The following is a 19,369-nucleotide window of genomic DNA, read 5'->3' on the forward strand; positions in this document are numbered from 1 at the left end:
GATGAGTTTGTCCAGCGCTTTGAAAAAGGCCTTGGGGATGTAGATCGGAATGGATCTAAACAGGAAGAGGAACCTGGGCAGTACGTTCATTTTGATCGTCTGAACTCTCCCCGCGAGGGAGAGCGGGAGTGTGTTCCATCTTTGCAGGTCCTTTTTAACTTCCTCCGTCAGGCTGGTGAGGTTCCATTTGTGGATCCCTTTCCAGTCATGGGCTATTTGGATCCCCAGGTAGCGGAATTTATGTCGAACTTGATTGAACGGCAGCCCCTTTAGTGCTGCCCCCCCCCCCCCCCCCCCCTTGCGGGTGTACTGGGAAGATCTCACTTTTGCTCATGTTGAGTTTGTAGCCCGAGAAGGCTCCAAACTCTTTCAGGAGCGCGATGATTCCGTCCATGCTGCTTTGTGGGTCCGAGATATAGAGGAGCAGATCATCCGCATAGAGTGAGACTCTGTGCTCTCTACCTCCCCTTCGGATCCCCCTCCAATTTTTTGCTGCCCTGAGCGCGATTGCTAGTGGTTCAATTGCTAGTGCGAACAGCAGCGGGGACAGTGGGCATCCTTGTCTGGTGCCCCTGTGCAGCTGGAAGTATTGGGAGTTGGTATTGTTGGTCTGTACACTCGCCATGGGAGCGTTGTACAGGAGCTTTACCCAAGCGGTGAACCCTGTTCCAAGCCCGAACCGCTCCAGTACCTCTATGAGGTATTTCCACTCGACTCTGTCGAAGGCCTTTTCTGCGTCCAGGGAGACGATCACCTCTTGTGTTCTCTCCCCGGAGGGGGTCATTATCACGTTCAGCAGGCGCCTGATGTTCGCGGTAAGCTGTCTACCTTTGACAAAGCCCGTCTGGTCCTCTGTGACCACCTCAGGTACACAGTCTTCTAGCCTCTTGGCTAGGATTTTGGCCAGTATTTTGGCGTCTGCATTCAGCAGAGATATGGGTCTGTATGACCCACATTCCGTTGGGTCTTTGTCTTTCTTAGGTATCAGCGAGATTGAGGCCTGTGCTAACGTGGGTGGCAATGTGCCCCTAGCTAGCGAGTCTGTGAACATCTCCCGCAGGTGCGGGGCCAGCGCTGTCGCAAATTTTTTGTAGAAGTCCGCCGGGAATCCGTCCGGTCCCGGCGCCTTCCCCGCCTGCATGGAGCTAATGCTGTCCATGATCTCTCCCAGTGCTAGTGGTGCTTCCAGATCCCGTTTTCTGCCCTCTCCCACAACTGGTATGTCCAGTCCGTCAAGAAACCGGTTCATCCCAGCCTTCCCCGTTGGGGGCTCTGAGGTGTACAGCTCTTGGTAGAAGGCCTTGAAGGTTTTGTTAATCCTCTCTGGTTCTGTTTCCAACGTGCCTCTGGTATCTCTGATTTGCGCAATTTCTCTGCTGGCTGCCTGCTTTCTCAGCTGGTGGGCCAACAGGCGGCTGGCTTTGTCTCCGTGTTCGTATAGGGCCCCGCGTGCCTGGCGGAGTTGGTGTACTGCTTTCCTGGTGGAGAGCAGGTCAAAGTTCCTTTGTAATTCTTTCCTCTCCGCCAGGAGTTCTACGGTCGGGGCCTCGGAGTATTTATGGTCTACCTCCAGTATGGAGTCGACCAGCTTCTGCCTAGCCACCCTTTCCTCCCTATCTCTTTGCGCTTTGTAGGCTATGATTTCCCCTCTTAGTACGGCCTTAAGCGCTTCCCAGAACGTGGAGGGTGAGACCTCCCCGTTTTGGTTGATCTCAGTGTACTCCGCTATGGCCCGCGCTATCCTTTCGCTGAAGGCCTTGTCAGCTAGTAAGGCACCGTCCAACCTCCATTTGGGGCGCTGGGCCCTTCCCGTCTCTAGCCGCACATCCATGTAGTGTGGAGCGTGGTCTGATATCACAATTGCGGAGTATTCCACCTTGTCTATCTCTGGAAGCACCGTTTTCCCCACCACAAAGAAGTCAATTCTGGTGTACACGTTGTGTACTGGGGAGAAGAAAGAGAATTCTTTCTCCCCCGGGTGGGCGAATCTCCAGGGGTCTACTGCTCCCATCTGCTCCATATAGTGACTGAGTTCCCTTGCCATGTTTGAGGTTTTCCCCGTTCTGGGGTTTGATCTGTCCGTCGTTGGGTCCTGTACACAGTTGAAGTCCCCCCCCATGATTAGTCGGTGCGTCGCTATGTCCGGGATTTCTGCCATGGTCTTTTGGATGAAGCTCGTGTCGTCCCAGTTGGGCGCATACACGTTAACTAGGACTACCGGCGCCCCATCCAGGGCCCCGCTGACCATGACATACCGTCCCCCTGGGTCCGTAACCGTCTTTGTCGCCCTAAACATTGTCCTCTTGCCAATCAGGATCGCCACCCCCCTGGCCCTTGCCCCATAACAGGAATGATAGGTTTGTCCCACCCAGCCCTTTCTTACCCGCAGTTGGTCCTGCTCCCTCAAGTGCGTCTCTTGGAGGAAGACTATGTCGGCCCTCATGTTTCTAAGGTGGGTGAGGACTCTAGATCTCTTCACTGGGCCATTAAGTCCCCTTACGTTCCAGGTGACTATTCTGGTGGGGGGCTTCTGCCCCCTTGCTCCTGTGGGGTTAACCATATTTGTCCGGTGGACGCGCCCCTGCCCTCTGGGGTTTCCCTTTGTTAGGGGGCCGTCCAGGATGTCCACTATCACTGCTCTCCCCATGCGGTCGGGTCCCTGCGCTCCGGGGTTCCCCCTTGTCCCGGGGACACCCGCCATGGCCGTCCACTGTGTGTCCGCCACGCGGGTAGTCCCCTGCACTCCGGGGGGCCCCTTCACCCACAGACCGTACTGGGTGGGTGTTTGCAGCAGTTCCCTGTTTCGAGCCCTTGTCTGTGGCACTTTGTGGCCCTATTCCCTTTCTGGCCTCTTTTGTCCCTTTGTCCCTGCATTTCCCCTCCCTGGTCTCTCGCCCCCCGAGTGCCCCCCCCCCCCCGCTCTATCCCTTTCGGGGATACCCCTGTGTACCCCTCCATTGCCCCTCTCTCCCCCATTCCTGTCCCCATTTGCTCTCCCACCTTTGATGGGTGATCCCCCCCCTCCCCTGCCTGGCGCCTTCCCCCCTGTTGGGGGTGCGCTGCGGCCCTGCTCTGTTGCGCGCCCCCTTCGCTAGCTTTCCCGCTAGCACGGTGGCTCCCCGCTCGGAGGTTGCTGTCCCCCTTCCCCTCTCCCCTCTCCAGTACTCCCGTTCCCTCGTGCCGGGGCCTGGCCTCCCACCTGGAGCGGGCCCTTGGGCATTGGGTTGTTTTTCCTGGGTGTTCCTGCCAGGGGGGAGGGGGCTGGCTTTGCCTCGCCCCTCCCCACCCCCCCGTCGGCATGACGTATCTCCTTGCCATGGGCCCCTCGTCCCTACTTCCCATGGCGTTTTTCCAGCCCGTGCTCCTCAACGAATCTATTCGCCTCGGCAGGGGCTGTAAAGAAATATTCCTTGTGTTGGTATGTGACCCAGAGTTTTGCTGGGTACAGCATACCAAAACGTACTTTGTTCTTATAGAGAGCTGCTTTCGCTCTGTTGAACTCCGCCCGTCTCTTAGCTATGTCCGCTCCAAAATCCTCGTAGATTCGGATGGCGTGCCCGTCCCAATTGCAGGCTCTATTCTCCTTGGCCCAGCGCAGGATTGTCTCCCTATCCCGGTACCGGTGCAGTCTGGCTATAACTGCTCTCGGTTTTTTCCCCTTCCTTGGGCTTCGGGCGCAGTGACCGATGAGCTCTGTCCATTTCCGGTGGGGTGGGAAAAGTTTCCCGCCCCACTAAGGAGCCCAGCATCGCAGCCACGAATGTTGTGGGATTTCTACCCTCTATCCCCTCTGGCAGGCCCACTATCTTAATGTTTTGCCTTCTCGAGCTGATCTCCTGGTCGTCTACCCTGCCCTTCAGGCTCCCCTGTGTTGCACTCAGTTTCGCCATTTCCCTCTCCAGGGACATGACCCGGTCGCTCACGTCAGTCGCTGCCTTCTCCAGCTCTTTAATGGTTGCCCCTTGGGCTTCCAGTATCTTCCCTTGGGCATCCACTTTCTCCTCCATTCTGGTCAGAGCCTGCTGCACCCCTGACATGGCCCTGGTCACTGCTGCCTGTGCTGCGGCCTCTGTGTCTGCTTTTAACTCTGCCTTGATTGCCTGCAGCTGCTCCCTCACCACCTCGGCAATGGCTTCCTTCCAATTCACGCCCCCCTCTAACCCCAGGGGAGAGGTTGCCCGCCCGTCCAGCTCTTTTGGATGCGGCGATACATTCTTCCCGCTGCTTCGCGTGTTGACTCGTTCGCCCAAGCTGGTTTGCCCTTTGCCCCGTCTACCTCCGGTGCCCCCTTTCTCTTGGGTCCCTTCTAGCATTTTTTTCTCCCCCTTCCCCTTCATCGTTTCTTCTCTCCTTGTTCTTCTTTTCCCCCTTTTCCGCACCCTATTTTAATTTTATTTATTAATATATATATATATATAAAAATATATGTATATATATTTTTTTTTAAATGAAAAATTTATTTCCCCCCTTCTTTCCTTTACCCCTTTATTTCACCCCTTTTCTCTTTACCAGTTTTCTTTTGGGTTTTTATTTTAAAAAAAGAACAGAAATATAAGTCTCTTTTTTCTTTTGTTTTCTCTCTCCACTCGCCCAGGAGAGAGAGAGAGAGTCCCTTTGTCCTTGCCACGTGGTGGTCACTGCAGTTGGGGGGAGGGGGAGGGGCGAGTGGGCCGGGGCCGCTGCTGGTTGGGGGGGGGGGGGGGTGTCCCCGCTGCTGGTTGGGGGGGGGGGGGGTTGGTGTCCCCGCTGCTGGTTGGGGGGGGGGGTTGGTGTCCCCGCTGCTGGTTGGGGGGGGGGGGGGGGGTTGGTGTCCCCGCTGCTGGTTGGGGGTTGGTGTCCCCGCTGCTGGTTGGGGGGGGGGGGGGGTTGGTGTCCCCGCTGCTGGTTGGGGGGGGGGGGGGGGGGTTGGTGTCCCCGCTGCTGGTTGGGGGGGGGGGGGGGGGGGTTGGTGTCCCCGCTGCTGGTTGGGGGGGGGGGGGGTTGGTGTCCCCGCTGCTGGTTGGGGGGGGGGGATGGTGTCCCCGCTGCTGGTGTCCCCGCTGCTGGTTGGGGGGGGGGGTGGTGTCCCGCTGCTGGTTGGGGGGTGGGTCCCCGCTGCTGGTTTGGGGTGGGGGGGGGGAAAAGAGGGCCCGCCGCTGCCGCACCGTTCCCGGCCCGCGTGGGGGGGGGGGGGGGGGGGGGGAGAGGGGTTGGACCTGCCGCTGCTGGGCCTCCCTGTCGCCGTTGCTCCTCGCCTCCGCCTTCCGCCGCCGCCCGCTCCTCCTCAGCTGCCGCCCGCTCCTCCTCCGCTTCTCCTCCGCTTGCCGCCCGCCGCTGCCGCCCCGCTCCTCCTCCGTTGTCGCCCGCTCCTCCGCCGTTGCCGCCCGCTCCTCCTCCGCCGTTGCCGCCCGCTCCTCCTCCGCCGTCCGGCCTGTCGGGGGGGGTTCCTTCCTGGCGCTTGCGGGAGCCCCTCTCCTTGCGACCTCCTCGCTCGCCGCCCGGAAGTCGAGTGCTCTGTCTGATCTAGCCATTCGCCAGACACACTGGTTCACTGGGTCGAACGATAAGCTGTGTGTGTTCATAAAATCTATCCCTAGGATGTGTTCTGCTGTCCTGGGAAGGTTTACTAGAACTACGGGGTGCCTTGTGCTAATGTTCCCTAGCTGGATCGCTACGGGTGCTGTGATATGTCCCTGCTGCGAGTGTCCGGTGAACCCGCTAAGTGTAATGGTGGAGGTGGTCGGCCACGTGTCTGAGTGTGCCGTGGTTGTGGAGTTAATGGTGGTGCGGGATCCTCCTGTGTCCCACAGTAACTCTATGGGCTTCCCTTTGACTTTCGCTGTGACTACGGGCCTCCCTGATGAGTCCCATAGTGTGTCACAGACCCAAGTGGGGGAGCCCGAACACCGTCAGTTCGTCTCGTCCACATCGGTGGGTCCTGACTGTACTATCACATTATGGATCGGTTTTGACTTATTGCGGTTCAGAGTGCCTGTCTGCTGGCCTCTCTGAGATCGCTGGGGTGCATTGCACTCTTTTGCCCAATGCCCTAACTGTCCACAGTTATAGCATTCCTGTCCTTTCTGCTGAGGGCTGCTCTTGCCTTCATTTACCCATGCGGGCTTCTGGTGCTCTCTGACTGCTTGGATATCTGCAGCAGCCTGAGCCTCTTCTGGGGATCTAACTTTTCCTTTTCCCTGAAGCGATTGCTCCCAAGCGCGGGACAATCTTTTCAGGACCCATTTCTCGTTATGGGCCTCTTCTGAGGGGTCATAGCTATTGCAAGCGCTCTGTCCTGCTTCTGTTGCGTGTGAGATAATTGTGCGCGTCCACTTAACCATGTTTTCACGGGTTAAATGCGCTCTATCTAACTGTCCGAAAACTGCGCTGAAATGAATCCACAGCCTTCCTGCGAATGCTGTGGGGTGTTCGGATCTTTTCTGCCTGCACTTATTCAATCCTTCTACGGGGTCACCTCTATTGTACCTAATGGCATCTAAAATGGCGGTGTGCATCTCCTCTAGGCTGCCTCCTGCCACGTTCTGTGGGTCGGGGAGGGCTGCTACTACACTCTGGTCTAAACTCAGCACGGTGAGCTTAACCTGCTCTCTCTCATCCAGGCCGTACATGGTAGCCTGCTGTTTTACTTTAGCGAAAAACTGGTGGGGGTCTGCGGTGGGGAGGAACGGAGTGATCTTTTCACAAGCGTCCCTTAGCTGGGTTACTGTTAAAGGGGTGGTGTAAGTTATGTCTGGGGCGCCTTCTGATTCGGCTTTTCTCTGCGTGGTTACGGGATTCATGGGTGCGGTTATGGTCTGAGCTGTGGGGGGTTGGGGTGCCTGTCGTTTCTGCTGAGCTGCTGGCGCACATGTTCCCTGAACATAACGCTGCGCTGTCTCACTTAATTCCTGCCAATCTGGGGCGTTTTCTCCATCTAACTGTGCTCCAAAGGTGCTTTGGAAGCCATTCTGCACCGAAAGCAGAGATTGCAGTTCCGCAATCTGTTTCCTGCATTTCGCGTGGTCAACTGTGCTTTGTCTTTGTTCGGTCGTTGCAGCATGGAGTGCTCTCAAAGCTGCTTTGAGATCGGAACATTGCCTCTGCAATGCCTCCACCTGCTTTTCCGATTCCTGTCTTATCAGAACGGCACGTTGCACGTCCTGATAGGCTTTCTCATACTGGGTCTGGGAACTGTTCAGATGAGCTAGACAAGACTGGTGAGCCCTCTTGGCATCATCCACCTCTCTATCCTTCTCTGCCAACTTCCCTTTTAATTCCAGGTTTTCTTTCTCGATGTCCCTGACATCGACCTTACTCATCCTATTCCTCTCTTCTAAATCTGTCCGGAGCGTCCTGATGACCTCCTCTGCGCCTCGCAACTGTGCCAAGCAGGACACAATCGCCATCGGCTTGCGTGCTTTACCTAGGTTCTTTTTGTGTATTTGAGAGAGGTTCTCCCACCAAGTATGACCTATACTCCCGGGACCTGTCTCCTCATTTGCACAAAACTCTTTCCAAAGGGGCCATCCCTTTCCTTGTAAATATTTGCGGAGTTCCAGCTCCCACGTGGGACACTGGCCTACTCTGCTACTGCTGCTGGTCGCTGCGACCACAAACTTTGCTGGATCCATCAGACGTTCCATTGCCTGCATGGCCATTTCCTCTGACTCTCTTTTTATAATTTGGAACAGGGGGTTGCTGGGGTGGTGTTTCGAGAAACGGGTACGGCTTACGCTATTTTCCGATCACAAAACTACCGAAAGTTTGTCGCAACAAAAAGCTTTCAGTTTTACCTTACAGCCCTGTTAGTACGCATGCACTAAACACACTTCCGAATTTCGCTTATTATTTTGAACACCCTGAATACTTGTGATCTCTTTCTTTCTCTGCAATTTGGAGTTCTAATTCAAATTTCAGGGTCCTGGACGGTGTGGGGTTTCCACTTACAACCGTGTCCCGCCAGGAAGTCGCCACTAAATGTTGCACGAAACACAGGTCCTCAAGGGTTCAAACGAATAAAAGCTATACACCGATTAGTAAGGTTCAAACGATCAATATTTATTATACAGTTATAATAAATACTCATGCACACACTAAGAGACTAAGCTATAACTAAACTTAAGTGAACAGAATACTTATCTAACAGGAACAGGCAAGGTCAGAGAACGAGGCCTTCGTCCTGGTCTTGTACTGCAGCCTTCAGCAAGCGTTCTGGTACTTGGGAGTCTAGTGGGCTTGGATCGCATAGCGAGCGTTGAACTTACGGTTTCGGCGGCTGGTGCTCGACGGCTGGAGTCAGGATGCAAGATGTCAGTCAGAGCCGGAGCACGAGTTTAACAGACCGGGCTCTGTGGGGAATTTGCTTTTATACCCCTCTCTAATGTCCTTGCCCCCTTCTAGGCGGGCTCTACCTTTCGGTACCGATTGGAACGTTTCCAAACGGCTACCTTCGAAATCCTCCAATGCGGGGCTTCCCTCGATGTTGGGGGGTGGTTTCGATATTCGTTACTCTGGTGCCATCCTGTCTGCTCCACCAATTAAGTGCTACATTGAGATGGAAATGTTGCCATTGTGTGTGCCTGGATCTGGGCCGCCTCATCAGGATGTTAAGCGCTTTGCCATTAACACCTTTGGCTTGGAGATCTGCACCTGGCCAGAAAACTGGTTTGCTGCTTGCAAAATGCTAATTAGTTGAGAGCAGGCTGTCTGTTCTCACTAAACAGGCTTTCCCTGCTGTCTTCCATTTTAGTTTGGCTCAGTGTCCATTTTGCGTGGCCAGCATGGCTACAACTGAATGGCAGAGCAGGCTGGAACTAGTTTCCATGTTTCAATGTACTATTTTTAAGATAGTGTTAGATTCTTGATTGACAGGGGAGTTAAAAGATATAACGGGTAGACATGAAAGGAAGAGGCCGCAATCAGATTCTCAATGATCTTACAAATGGTACAGCAGGTTCCAGGCGCCACATACCCTTCATCTGTTCCTGGTTGGTATGTTGAGTCATTCTAAACCTTTTGCAAATTGGAAATATTGGATGAGTAATTCAGAAGCCTGGATTGATGCTTCAAAGATGCGAGTTGAAATCCCACAATAGCATTGTAAAAATTAATCAGATTATATAATCTTTGGTGGCGGAAATCTGTTGTCTTTATTCGTTCTGGCCTGTGTATGACTCCAGACGCACATCAATATGGTTGACTCTTAACTGCCCCTGAAATGGCCCAGCAAACCAATCAATTACAGGTGTCTTAACTATCACCTACTCGAGGACAATTAGGGATGAGTAATAATTGTTGGCCTGCTGATGCTCACATCAAAAGCCATCATTTTAAAAAGTCATTACTGGAACACTAGAGATATTTGCCACATGGTGTTAGTGTTTAAATACTTGATGTGGAGATGCCGGTGTTTGACTGGGGTGAGCACAGTAAGAAGTCTTGAAATATGGGTGGAGCTAAGAAATAGGAAATGGGAAGGGTGCAGTAACATTGTTGGGACTTTACTACAGGCCTCCCAAAAGCGAGCATGAAGTAGAGGTACAAAGATTATAGAAAAATGTAGGAGCAATAGGGTGGTTGTGATGGGAGATTTTAACATCCCCAACATTGAATGGGATTCGTGTAGTGTTGGAGGCGTAGATGGAGCAGAGTTTGTAAGGAGCATCCAGGAGAGTTTTTTAGAGCAGTATGTAAATAGTCCAACTCGGGAAGGGGCCATACTGGACCTGGTATTGGGGAATGATCCCGGCCAGGTGGTTGATGTTTCAGTCGGTGATTACTTTGGGAATAGCGATCACAATTCCGTAAGTTTTAGAATACTCATGGACAAGGACAAGAGTGGTCCGAAAGGAAGAGTGCTAAATTGGGGAAGGCAGAGTATAACAAAATTCGGCAGGAGCTAGGGAATGTGGATTGGAAGCAGCTGTTTAAGGGTAAATCCACATTTGAAATGTGGGAGTCTTTTAAGGAAAGGTTGATTAGAGTGCAGGACAGACATGTTCCTGTGAAAATGAAAGATAGAAATGGCAAGATTAGGGAACCATGGATGACGGGTGAAATTGTGAGACTAGCTAAGATGAAAAAGGAAGCATACATAGGATCGAGGCAACTCAAAACTGATGAAGCTTTGGAGGAATATCGGGAAAGTAGGACAAATCTCAAACGCGCAATAAAGAGGGCTAAAAGGGGTCATGAAATATCTTTGGCTAACAGGGTTAAGGAAAATCCCAAAGCCTTTTATTCATATGTAAGCAGCAAGAGGGTAACTAGAGAAAGGATTGGCCCACTCAAAGACAAAAGAGGGAATTTATACGTGGACTCAGAAATGGGTGAGATTCTTAATGAGTATTTTGCATCGGTATTCACAAAGGAGAGGGACAAGACGGATGTTGAGGCTAGGGATGGATGTTTAAATGCTCTAGGTCAAGTTGTCATACGGAAGGGGGAAGTTTTGGGTATTCTAAAAGACATTAAGGTGGACAAGTCCCCAGGACCGGATGGGATCTATCCCAGGTTACTGAGGGAAGCGAGGGTTGAAATAGCTGGGGCTTTAACAGATATCTTTGCAGCATCCTTGAGCTCGGGTGAGGTCCCGGAGGACTGGAGAATTGCTAATGTTGTCCCTTTGTTTAAGAAGGGTAGCAGGGATCATCCAGGGAATTATAGACCTGTGAGCTTGACGTCAGTGGTAGGCAAACTGTTGGAGAAGATACTGAGGGTTAGGATCTATTCACATCTGGAAGAAAATAGACTTATCAGTGATAGACAGCATGGTTTTGTGCAGGGAAGGTCATGTCTTACAAACCTAATAGAATTCTTTGAGGAAGTGACAAAGTTAATTGATGAGGGAAGGGCTGTAGATGTCATATACATTAACTTTAGTAAGGCGTTTGATAAGGTTTCCCATGGCAGGTTGATGGAAAAAGTGAAGTCGTATGGGGTTCAGGGTGTACTAGCTAGATGGATAAAGAACTGGCTGGGCAACAGGCGACAGAGAGTAGTGGTGGAAGCGAGTGTCTCAAAATGGAGAAGGGTGACTAGTGGTGTTCCACAGGGATCCTTGCTCGGACCACTGCTGTTTGTGATCTACATAAATGACCTGGAGGAAGGTATAGGTGGTCTGATTACCAAGTTTGCAGATGATACTAAGATTGGTGGAGTTGCAGATAGCGAGGAGGACTGTCAGAGAATATAACAAAATATAGATAGATTGGAGAGTTGGGCTGAGAAATGGCAGATGGAGTTCAATCCAGACAAAGGCGAGGTGATGCATTTTGGAAGATCAAATTCAAGAGCGGACTATATGGTCAATGGAAGGGTCTTGGGGAAAATTGATATACAGAGAGATCTGGGAGTTCATGTCCATTGTACCCTGAAGGTGGCAACGCAGGTGGATAGAGTGGTCAAGAAGGCATACAGCATGCTTGCCTTCATCAGAAGGGGTATTGAGTACAAGAGTTGGCATATTACAGTTGTATAGGACTTTGGTTCGGCCACATTTGGAATACTGCGTGCAGTTCTGGTCGCCACATTACCAGAAGGATGTGGATGCTTTGGAGAGGGTGCAGAGGAGGTTCACCAGGATGTTGCCTGGTATGGAGGGTGCTAGCTATGAAGAAAGGTTGAGTAGATTAGGATTGTTTTCGTTGGAAAGACGGAGGTTGAGGGGGGACCTGATTGAGGTCTACAAAATTATGAGAGGTATGGACAGGGTGGATAGCAACAGGCTTTTCCCAAGAGTGGGGGTGTCAGTTACAAGGGGTCACGATTTCAAGGTGAGAGGGGGAAAGTTTAAGGGAGATGTGCGTGGAAAGTGTTTTACGCAGAGGGTGGTGGGTGCCTGGAACACTTTACCAGCGGAGGTGGTAGAGGCGGGCACGATAGCATAATTTAAGATGCATCTGGACAGGTATATGAACGGGCGGGAACAGAGAGAAGTAGACCTTGGAAAATAGGAGACAGGTTTAGATAAAGGATCTGGATCGGCGCAGGCTGGGAGGGCCGAAGGGCCTGTTCCTGTGCTGTAATTTTCTTTGTCTTTGTTCTTTAAAATGAAATGAAAATGAAAATCGCTTATTATCATAAGCAGGCTTCAAATGAAGTTACTGTGAAAAGCCCCTAGTCGCCACATTCCAGCGCCTGTTCAGGAAGGCTGGTGCGGGAACACCAGGTTAAAGTCCAACAGGTTTGTTTCGAATCACTAGCCTCCGGAGCACTGCTCCTTCGTCAGGTGAATGAAGAGCTATCTACCTCATACGCTGCAGGAAAGGACGTCCCGAAGTGTGGTACACCATGCAGACACTGCAACAACGGTTGAATGGATATCTCACGACAATCGCCAGGTACGAATGTTCCCTTCCAGTCGGGGAACACTTCAGCAGTCAAGGGCATTCAGCCTCTGATCTTCGGGTAAGCGTTCTCCAAGGCGTCCGTTAGAACGTGCGACAACGCAGAATCGCTCAGCAGAAACCTATAGCCAAGTTCCACACACAAGTATGGCCTCAACCGGGACCTTGGATTCATGTTGCATTACGTTCACCCCTCCCCCCCACTATCTGGTCTGGGCTTGCAAAATCCTACCAACTGTCCTGGCTTGAGGCAATTAACACCTTTTTAACCTGTGATTATCCCTTTCTCCAGTTGCTCCGTCTGGACCTGTCAAGACTTAATTACCTGCAAAGACTTGCGTTCAAAGTTTCATCTTGCATCATTGACTTTGTCTCTGTGTGTGTATATATATATATATATATGTTTCTAGAACCCACCTCTTCATTCACCTGAGGGAGGAGCTGTGCTCCGAAAGTTAGTGATTTGAAACAAACTTGTTAGACTTTAACCTGGTGTTGTAAGACTGTTTACTATCTAAATAATGTTTACAAAATTGGATTTAAACTTTCCATTTGTTTTTTGCAGGATTACCTATTGTAGTAGGGATAATGTATTGAGATGGATGGAAAACTGGATAAAAGCAAATTACTGTGGATGCTGGAATCTGAAACCAAAAAAGAAAATGCTGGAAAATCTCAGCAGGTCTGGCAATATCTGTAGGGAGAGAAAAGAGCTAATATTTTGAGTCCAGGTGACCCTTTGTCAAAGCTTTGACTTGCTGATATTTTCCAGCATTTTCTATTTTGGATGAAAAACTGGTTAGCAGACAGGAAACAAAGAATAGGAATGAATGGGTCTTTTTCCAAATGTCAGGCAGTGACGAGTGGGGTACCGCAGGGGTTGTTGCTGGGACCCCAGCTATTCACAATGCATATTAATGATTTAGATGAGAAAACAGAATGTAATATCTTTAAATTTGCAGATGACACCAAGTGGGGTGAGAGTGTGAGCTATGAGGCGGATGCTGAGGTCCTTCAGTGTGATTTAGACAAATTGAGTGAATGGGCAAATTAATGACAGGTGGCATATAATTTGGATAAATGCAAGGTTATCAACTTGGGTAGCAAAAATGAGAAGGCAGACTATTATCTGAACGGTCATAAATTAGGAGTGGGGAATGTGCAACGAGACCTGGGTGTCCTCGTACACCAGTCACTGAAGGTAAGCATGCAAGTGCAGCAGGCGGTAAAGAAGGCAAATGATATGTTGGCTTTCGTTGCAAGGGGATTCGAGTACAGGAGCAGGGATGTCTTGCTGCAATAATACAGGGCCTTGGTGAAGCCACACCTGGAGTACTGTGTGCAGTGTTTGTCTCCTTGTCTGATTTAGGATGTTCTCTAGAGGGAGTGCAGCAAAGGTTTACCAGACTGATTTCTGGGATGGCAGGATGGATATAATTATATTATATATATATATGAGGAGAGATTGAGTCGGTTAGGGTTGTATTCACTGGAGTTCAGAAGAATAAGGGGGAATCTCATAGAAACCTATAAAATTCTCACAGGTCTGGATAGGGTCAAAGAACAATACAGCAAAGGCTGGCCCTTCGGCCCACCAAGCCTGCGCTGGTCACGTGTCCTATCTAGACCAAACGCTTGTATCCTTTTATACCCCATTGTTCATGTGCCTATTCAGATAAGTCTTGAAAGTCGCTAACGTATCTGCCTCAACCACCTCACTTGGCAGCGCATTCCAGGCCACTACCACCCTCTGTGTAAAAAAAAACTTCCCCCGCACATCTCCACTGAACCTTTCCCCCCTCACCTTGAACTTGTGCCCCATGTAATTGTCATTTCTGCCCTGGGAAAAAGCCTCCAACTGTTCACCCTATCTATACCCCTAATAATTTTATAAATTCTATCAGGTCGCCCCCTCAGCCTCCGTCTCGCGAGGGAGAACAATCCCAGTTTATTCAATCTCTCCTCATAGCTCATACCCTCCATACCAGGCAACAACCTGGTAAACCTTTTCTGTACTCTCTCCAAAGCCTCCACATCCTTCTGGTACTGTGGTGGTCTGAATTGGACACAGTATTGCAAATGTGGCCTAACCAAAGTTCTATATAATTGTAACAATGTTCGAACTTTTATACGCGATACCCTTGTGAATGCGTTTCTAATTCACTTGTCTCTCAGTCCGGAAGAAAGTACTCTCGAACACGTTCGTACTTCAGAATATTCTTTATTACGATCGGGGCCGCTCTCTAGGTATTGCGGAGAACCACCTTGGAGAGTGCCAAAGTATTGCTCAAAACATCCTTTTTTTAATATGTATTATTAGGGGGCTGTCCCTTACATTCACTTGAGCTCGCTCCCATTACAAAGCATAAACTTGTTATTGCCATAGTTCCAATACATGATTTTACAGACTTTGAGGTTATCTATTGGCACATGAGTATGTAGCAGTCTTAACTTAAATAGCAGGTGTTAGCCATAGTTGCAAGCGGCTCCCACATTTCATATTCCATCATCCGGCCATCTGCCTTGTTTCTCAAGGCTATTCGGCTTACAGTCATTCATGAGTTGGCTCACGATTCAGATATCAACTCCCTTATCTCAACAAGTTCATCCTCCTTTAATGGCTTCAATAACAAACTCCTCCACTTGTGATTTTCTACTAATGTATCCCATTCATTCTGGCTCGTAAGCTTTGCTTCACATCCTCACCCCGTCCTATGAACGCAAGCATGCCATATGATTTTTTTACCACCTGTGCTGCCACTTTTAAGGATCTGTGGACTTGCATGCCCAGATCTCTGTGTCTCTATGCTCCTGATGGTTCTGCTATTTATTTTATAGCTCCCACCTGAATTGGATCTACCAAAATGCATCACCTTACATTTGTCCGGGTTAAATTCCATCTGCCGTTTCTCTGCCCAATTTTGCAGCCTATCTATACCCCGCTGTAGTCTCTGACAATCTTCATCACTATCCGCAACTCCTGCGTTCTTGGTATCATCCACAAACTTGCTAATCAGACCTGCTGCGTTTTCTTCCAAATCATTTATATACTTTACAAAGAGCAGAGGTCCCAGTACCGCTCCCTGTGGAACACCACTAGTTACAGACTTCCATTTGGAAAACACCCTTCGACTGCTACCCTCTGTCGTCTTTGGCCAAGCCATATCTGGATCCATCCAGCTAGTTCACCCCTGACCCCATGTGATCGAACCTTTTGCACCAGCCTGCCATGAGGGACTTTATCAAATGTTTTACTAAAGTTCATGTAGACAACATCCATGGCTCTGCAGGAAGGATGTTCCCGATGGTGGGGGTGTCCAGAAGCAGGGTCTGAGGATATGGGGTAGACCATTTAGGACAGAGATGAGGAGATATTTCTTCACCCAGAGAGTGATTGTGGGATTCATTACCTCAGAAATCCGTTGAGGCCAAAAACTTGTATGTTTTCAAAAAGCAGTTAAGGAAAGAACTTGGCAAAGGGGATCAAAGGATATGGGGGGTGGGGGATTAGGCTATTGAGTTGATCAGCCATGACCATAATGAATGGCGGAGCGGGCTCAAAGGGCCGAATGGTCTCTTACTTTCTATATTTCTGTATAATTTTACTCTGCTGATTGTGTAGTGACTGTTGTGTTTTTATTGTACTCTGTGGTGACTGGTTTGTTTTTATTTCTGTAGAAGATAAGGCTGCCCAGTCTCTGTTGAATAAACTAATCCGCAGTAACCTGGTTCAATCGACGCATCAAGTTGAAGTACTCCAGAGAGATCCAAATTCTCCTCTGTACTCTGTGAAGTCTTTTGAAGAGCTGCATTTGTAAGCATTTTTTCTCTTACTTTGCTATTTGCGCTTCTGTTACTGTCAAATGTCAATATTTGATTAAGCTTGTATCTCCAATGTACCAAAAATACCCCATTCATTCTTACTGTTCAGTTCCTGATTGTGGTTCAGTCCTTCAATGTCAAACTCTTATGGAAGTGCAGAATGTTCCAATTCATATTCCAAGAGCTACACATTGTTATGATCCTTAGCTAAATCCCTGAGTTGGTGAGAATTGGTTCTGGACCAATGATGTTTTGTATAAAGGAGCCTGATTCTGGTACCATGCTCATTGGAATTTAGAAGGATGAGGGGGGGATCTCATAGAAACATATAAAATTATGAAGGGAATAGATAGGATAGATGCGGGCAGGTTGTTTCCACTGGCGGGTGAAAGCAGAACTAGGGGGCATAGCCTCAAAATAAGGGAAAGTAGATTTAGGACTGAGTTTAGGAGGAACTTCTTCACCCAAAGGGTTGTGAATCTATGGAATTCCTTGCCCAGTGAAGCAGTTGAGGCTCCTTCATTACATGTTTTTAAGGTAAAGATAGATAGTTTTTTGAAGAATGAAGGGATTAAGGGTTATGGTGTTCGGGCCGGAAAGTGGAGCTGAGTCCACAAAAGATCAGCCATGATCTTGTTGAATGGTGGAGCAGGCTCGAGGGGCCAGATGGCCTACTCCTGCTCCTAGTTCTTATGAAACACTGGGAGATAGGCTGTCATTGATGCAGTCTGAGTTGGGAGTGGCTTTGAGGGATTTCAGAGGTTTAATTTTCAAAAGTGAAAAGTTTTGGTTCCTCATGAAGGAGACCGAGTTTCAGTAAGATTGATTGTCTGGGTGGATACCTGCGAAATCCGTGAGATCTGCCATAGTTACATTTGCCATTTATTATGCAATGTAGTATGTTCAACCACCGTTTGCCTGTTAATTCACCTGTGCCTCATATTAACCCTGAATGTTGGATTATAAAATATATATGGTAAATTGGTTCTTTTGACCTGGTATAGTAAAGTTTATTTCTGTTTGTTCAAAACACATGGAATCTTGCAGTTTTATTCTCTTGGTCAGTGTCTTGAATCTCAGACTTCTGTCTACTTTAAATAAAATGTATTGGTCCCTAACTGGATCTTATCAAAAAACAGGGGGGTCTGGTACCGGATTATAAGAGCACCTGCAATGCTGTTCTTACTGCATCACTTTTTGTCTGATATTACTGGTACCATATTACCCTTACATCTGTTTCTCATGGATATTAATAGTGTAAATTACATTCCGACTCTCGTCTGGCAAGTCTCTTGGCCCATTTCATGTACAAGGGCCTGTTGAGCTTTTTCCCCCCTTTGTTTGGTGAGAGAAAACCAGAATTTTTTTTGGCAACAGTATCGACAAAGTGATAGATTCATACTATTTCTTTAATACAGTTAATGCCATGGCATTTTCCAGGCAAATAAGAAAAGGTTTGCTGAGCTTTTTCTTTTATGAAGAAAGGGCCTTTGATCGATTAATACCCTGGCTCAATTTCCAAACATTAATCATGATTGCCTACTTTGTGAATCAGCACTTTTCTAACTAATGTATTTGTGAATGACCACAGTTCTAGGCACACATGATTGCATTATATCAAGATATAAGGCCACTCTAAAGCCATCTTTTCTTTCCTGTGTTCGACAGCAATTTGCATGAAGTTCCTTCAACCCAGCATTCTGTACTCCCTGCTCACGATTCATCTCCACTCCAATGGGGGAATTAGCTGATTCCCATATCAAATATCTCTCTTCCATCAAAAGTGCTCAGTGTTGTGTTTGGAATCTGTTGCAGTGATTGATTCTAGTGATAGTTTGATCCATAATGGTTTTCTAGTCAAAATGTTTTCATGTTAAGGGTACGTGGTTCCCATCACAGGTGCCCCATCGCTACTTTGTATTTTGATTGTGATGATTTAAAACTAAACTGCTAGACAGTAAAAAAAAAACAATGGACAAAATATTCAAGTATTTTTTGTCTTAGTGTAGCATCTGTTTTCTTAAGTCTGTCATTTAGCTGAGTAAAATTAGAGATCACTAAGGTAAGATGGGCAGCACGGTAGCACAGCGGTTAGCACTTTTTTCACAGCGCCAGGGACCCGGGTTCGAATCCCAGCTTGGGTCACTGTCTCTGCAGAGGTTGCACGTTCTCCCCGTGTCTGCATGGGTTTCCTCCCACGTGTCCCGAAAGACGTGCTTGCATTTAAGGGATGCTCGATAAGCAGTGGTGGGGGTGGAATTGCAGGGTTATACTCCAAGAGTTAGTTGGGTCATACTCTTAAGAGTTAGTTGAGGATGAGTGAAAGAAAGCTTGAGTGAAGCTTAAACGCCAGCCTGGACATATTGGACTAAATGGCGGACAGTGGTTAGCACTGCTGCCTCACAGCTCCAGGACCCGGGTTCAATTCCAGCCTTGGGTGACTGTGTGTAGTTTGCACTTTCTCCCCTTGTCTGCGTGTGTTTCCTCTGGGTACTCCTGTTTCCTCCCACAGTCCAAAGATTTTTTTTGTAAATAAATTTAATAATAATAATCGCTTATTGTCACAAGTAGGCTTCAATGAAGTTACTATGAAAAGCCCCTTGTTGCCACATTTCGGCGCCTGTTCAGGGAGGCCAGTACGGGAATTGAATCTGCGCTGCTGATCTTGTTCTGCATTGCAAGCCAGCTGTTTAGCCCACTGTGCTAAGCCATCCCCTATGAATACCCAATTCATTTTTTTCCAATTAAGGGGCAATTTAGCGTGGCCAATCTACCTAACCACATCTTTTGGGTTGTGGGGGCGAAACCCATGCAAACACAGGGAGAATGTGCAAACTCCAGAGTCGGGATTGAAACTGGGATCTCAACGCCTTGAGACCGCAGTGCTAACCAATGTGCCACCATGCTGCTCTGACCCACAGTCCAAAGATATGCAGGTTAGGTGGGATTACAGGGATAGGGCTGGGGAGTGGACCTAGGTAAGGTGCTCTTTTGGTTTGAGCAGACTCGATGGCCAAACTGGCCTCCTTACATTGTAGAGAATAGATTCTGTCGTGTATGTTCTCTGTAAATTGCTTGTGGAGCATATCGATTTCAAAGACAATGGAGTTTAGCTTTGATGCTCAGCATTTGAATTGCAAATATTAAAAGGCTTTCTTTGAAACCTGTTTCTCTTCCCCATTACAATAATTATATTAATTTGTATGGCATGTATTGAATTT

The 19,369-nt window shown here is 48.9% G+C and overlaps 1 protein-coding gene across 2 annotated transcripts in view; it reads left to right on the forward strand.

The window, feature by feature from the left end:
- The window catches only part of LOC119979585 (ATP-dependent RNA helicase DDX19A), an 81,874-nt gene that overhangs the window by 25,891 nt on the left and 36,614 nt on the right, over positions 1–19,369 (forward strand). For both annotated transcript variants that reach the window (XM_038822042.1, XM_038822041.1), the window contains exon 3: positions 16,005–16,140. Coding sequence is in view for 1 of the 2 variants with exons in the window: in XM_038822041.1 (XP_038677969.1) it covers positions 16,005–16,140 (136 nt within the window). In the remaining variant the exon portion in view is untranslated. The remainder of the gene's footprint in view (positions 1–16,004; positions 16,141–19,369) is intronic.

The sequence above is a fragment of the Scyliorhinus canicula genome, chromosome 16, assembly GCF_902713615.1.
Source record: "Scyliorhinus canicula chromosome 16, sScyCan1.1, whole genome shotgun sequence".
Lineage (NCBI taxonomy): Eukaryota > Metazoa > Chordata > Chondrichthyes > Carcharhiniformes > Scyliorhinidae > Scyliorhinus > Scyliorhinus canicula.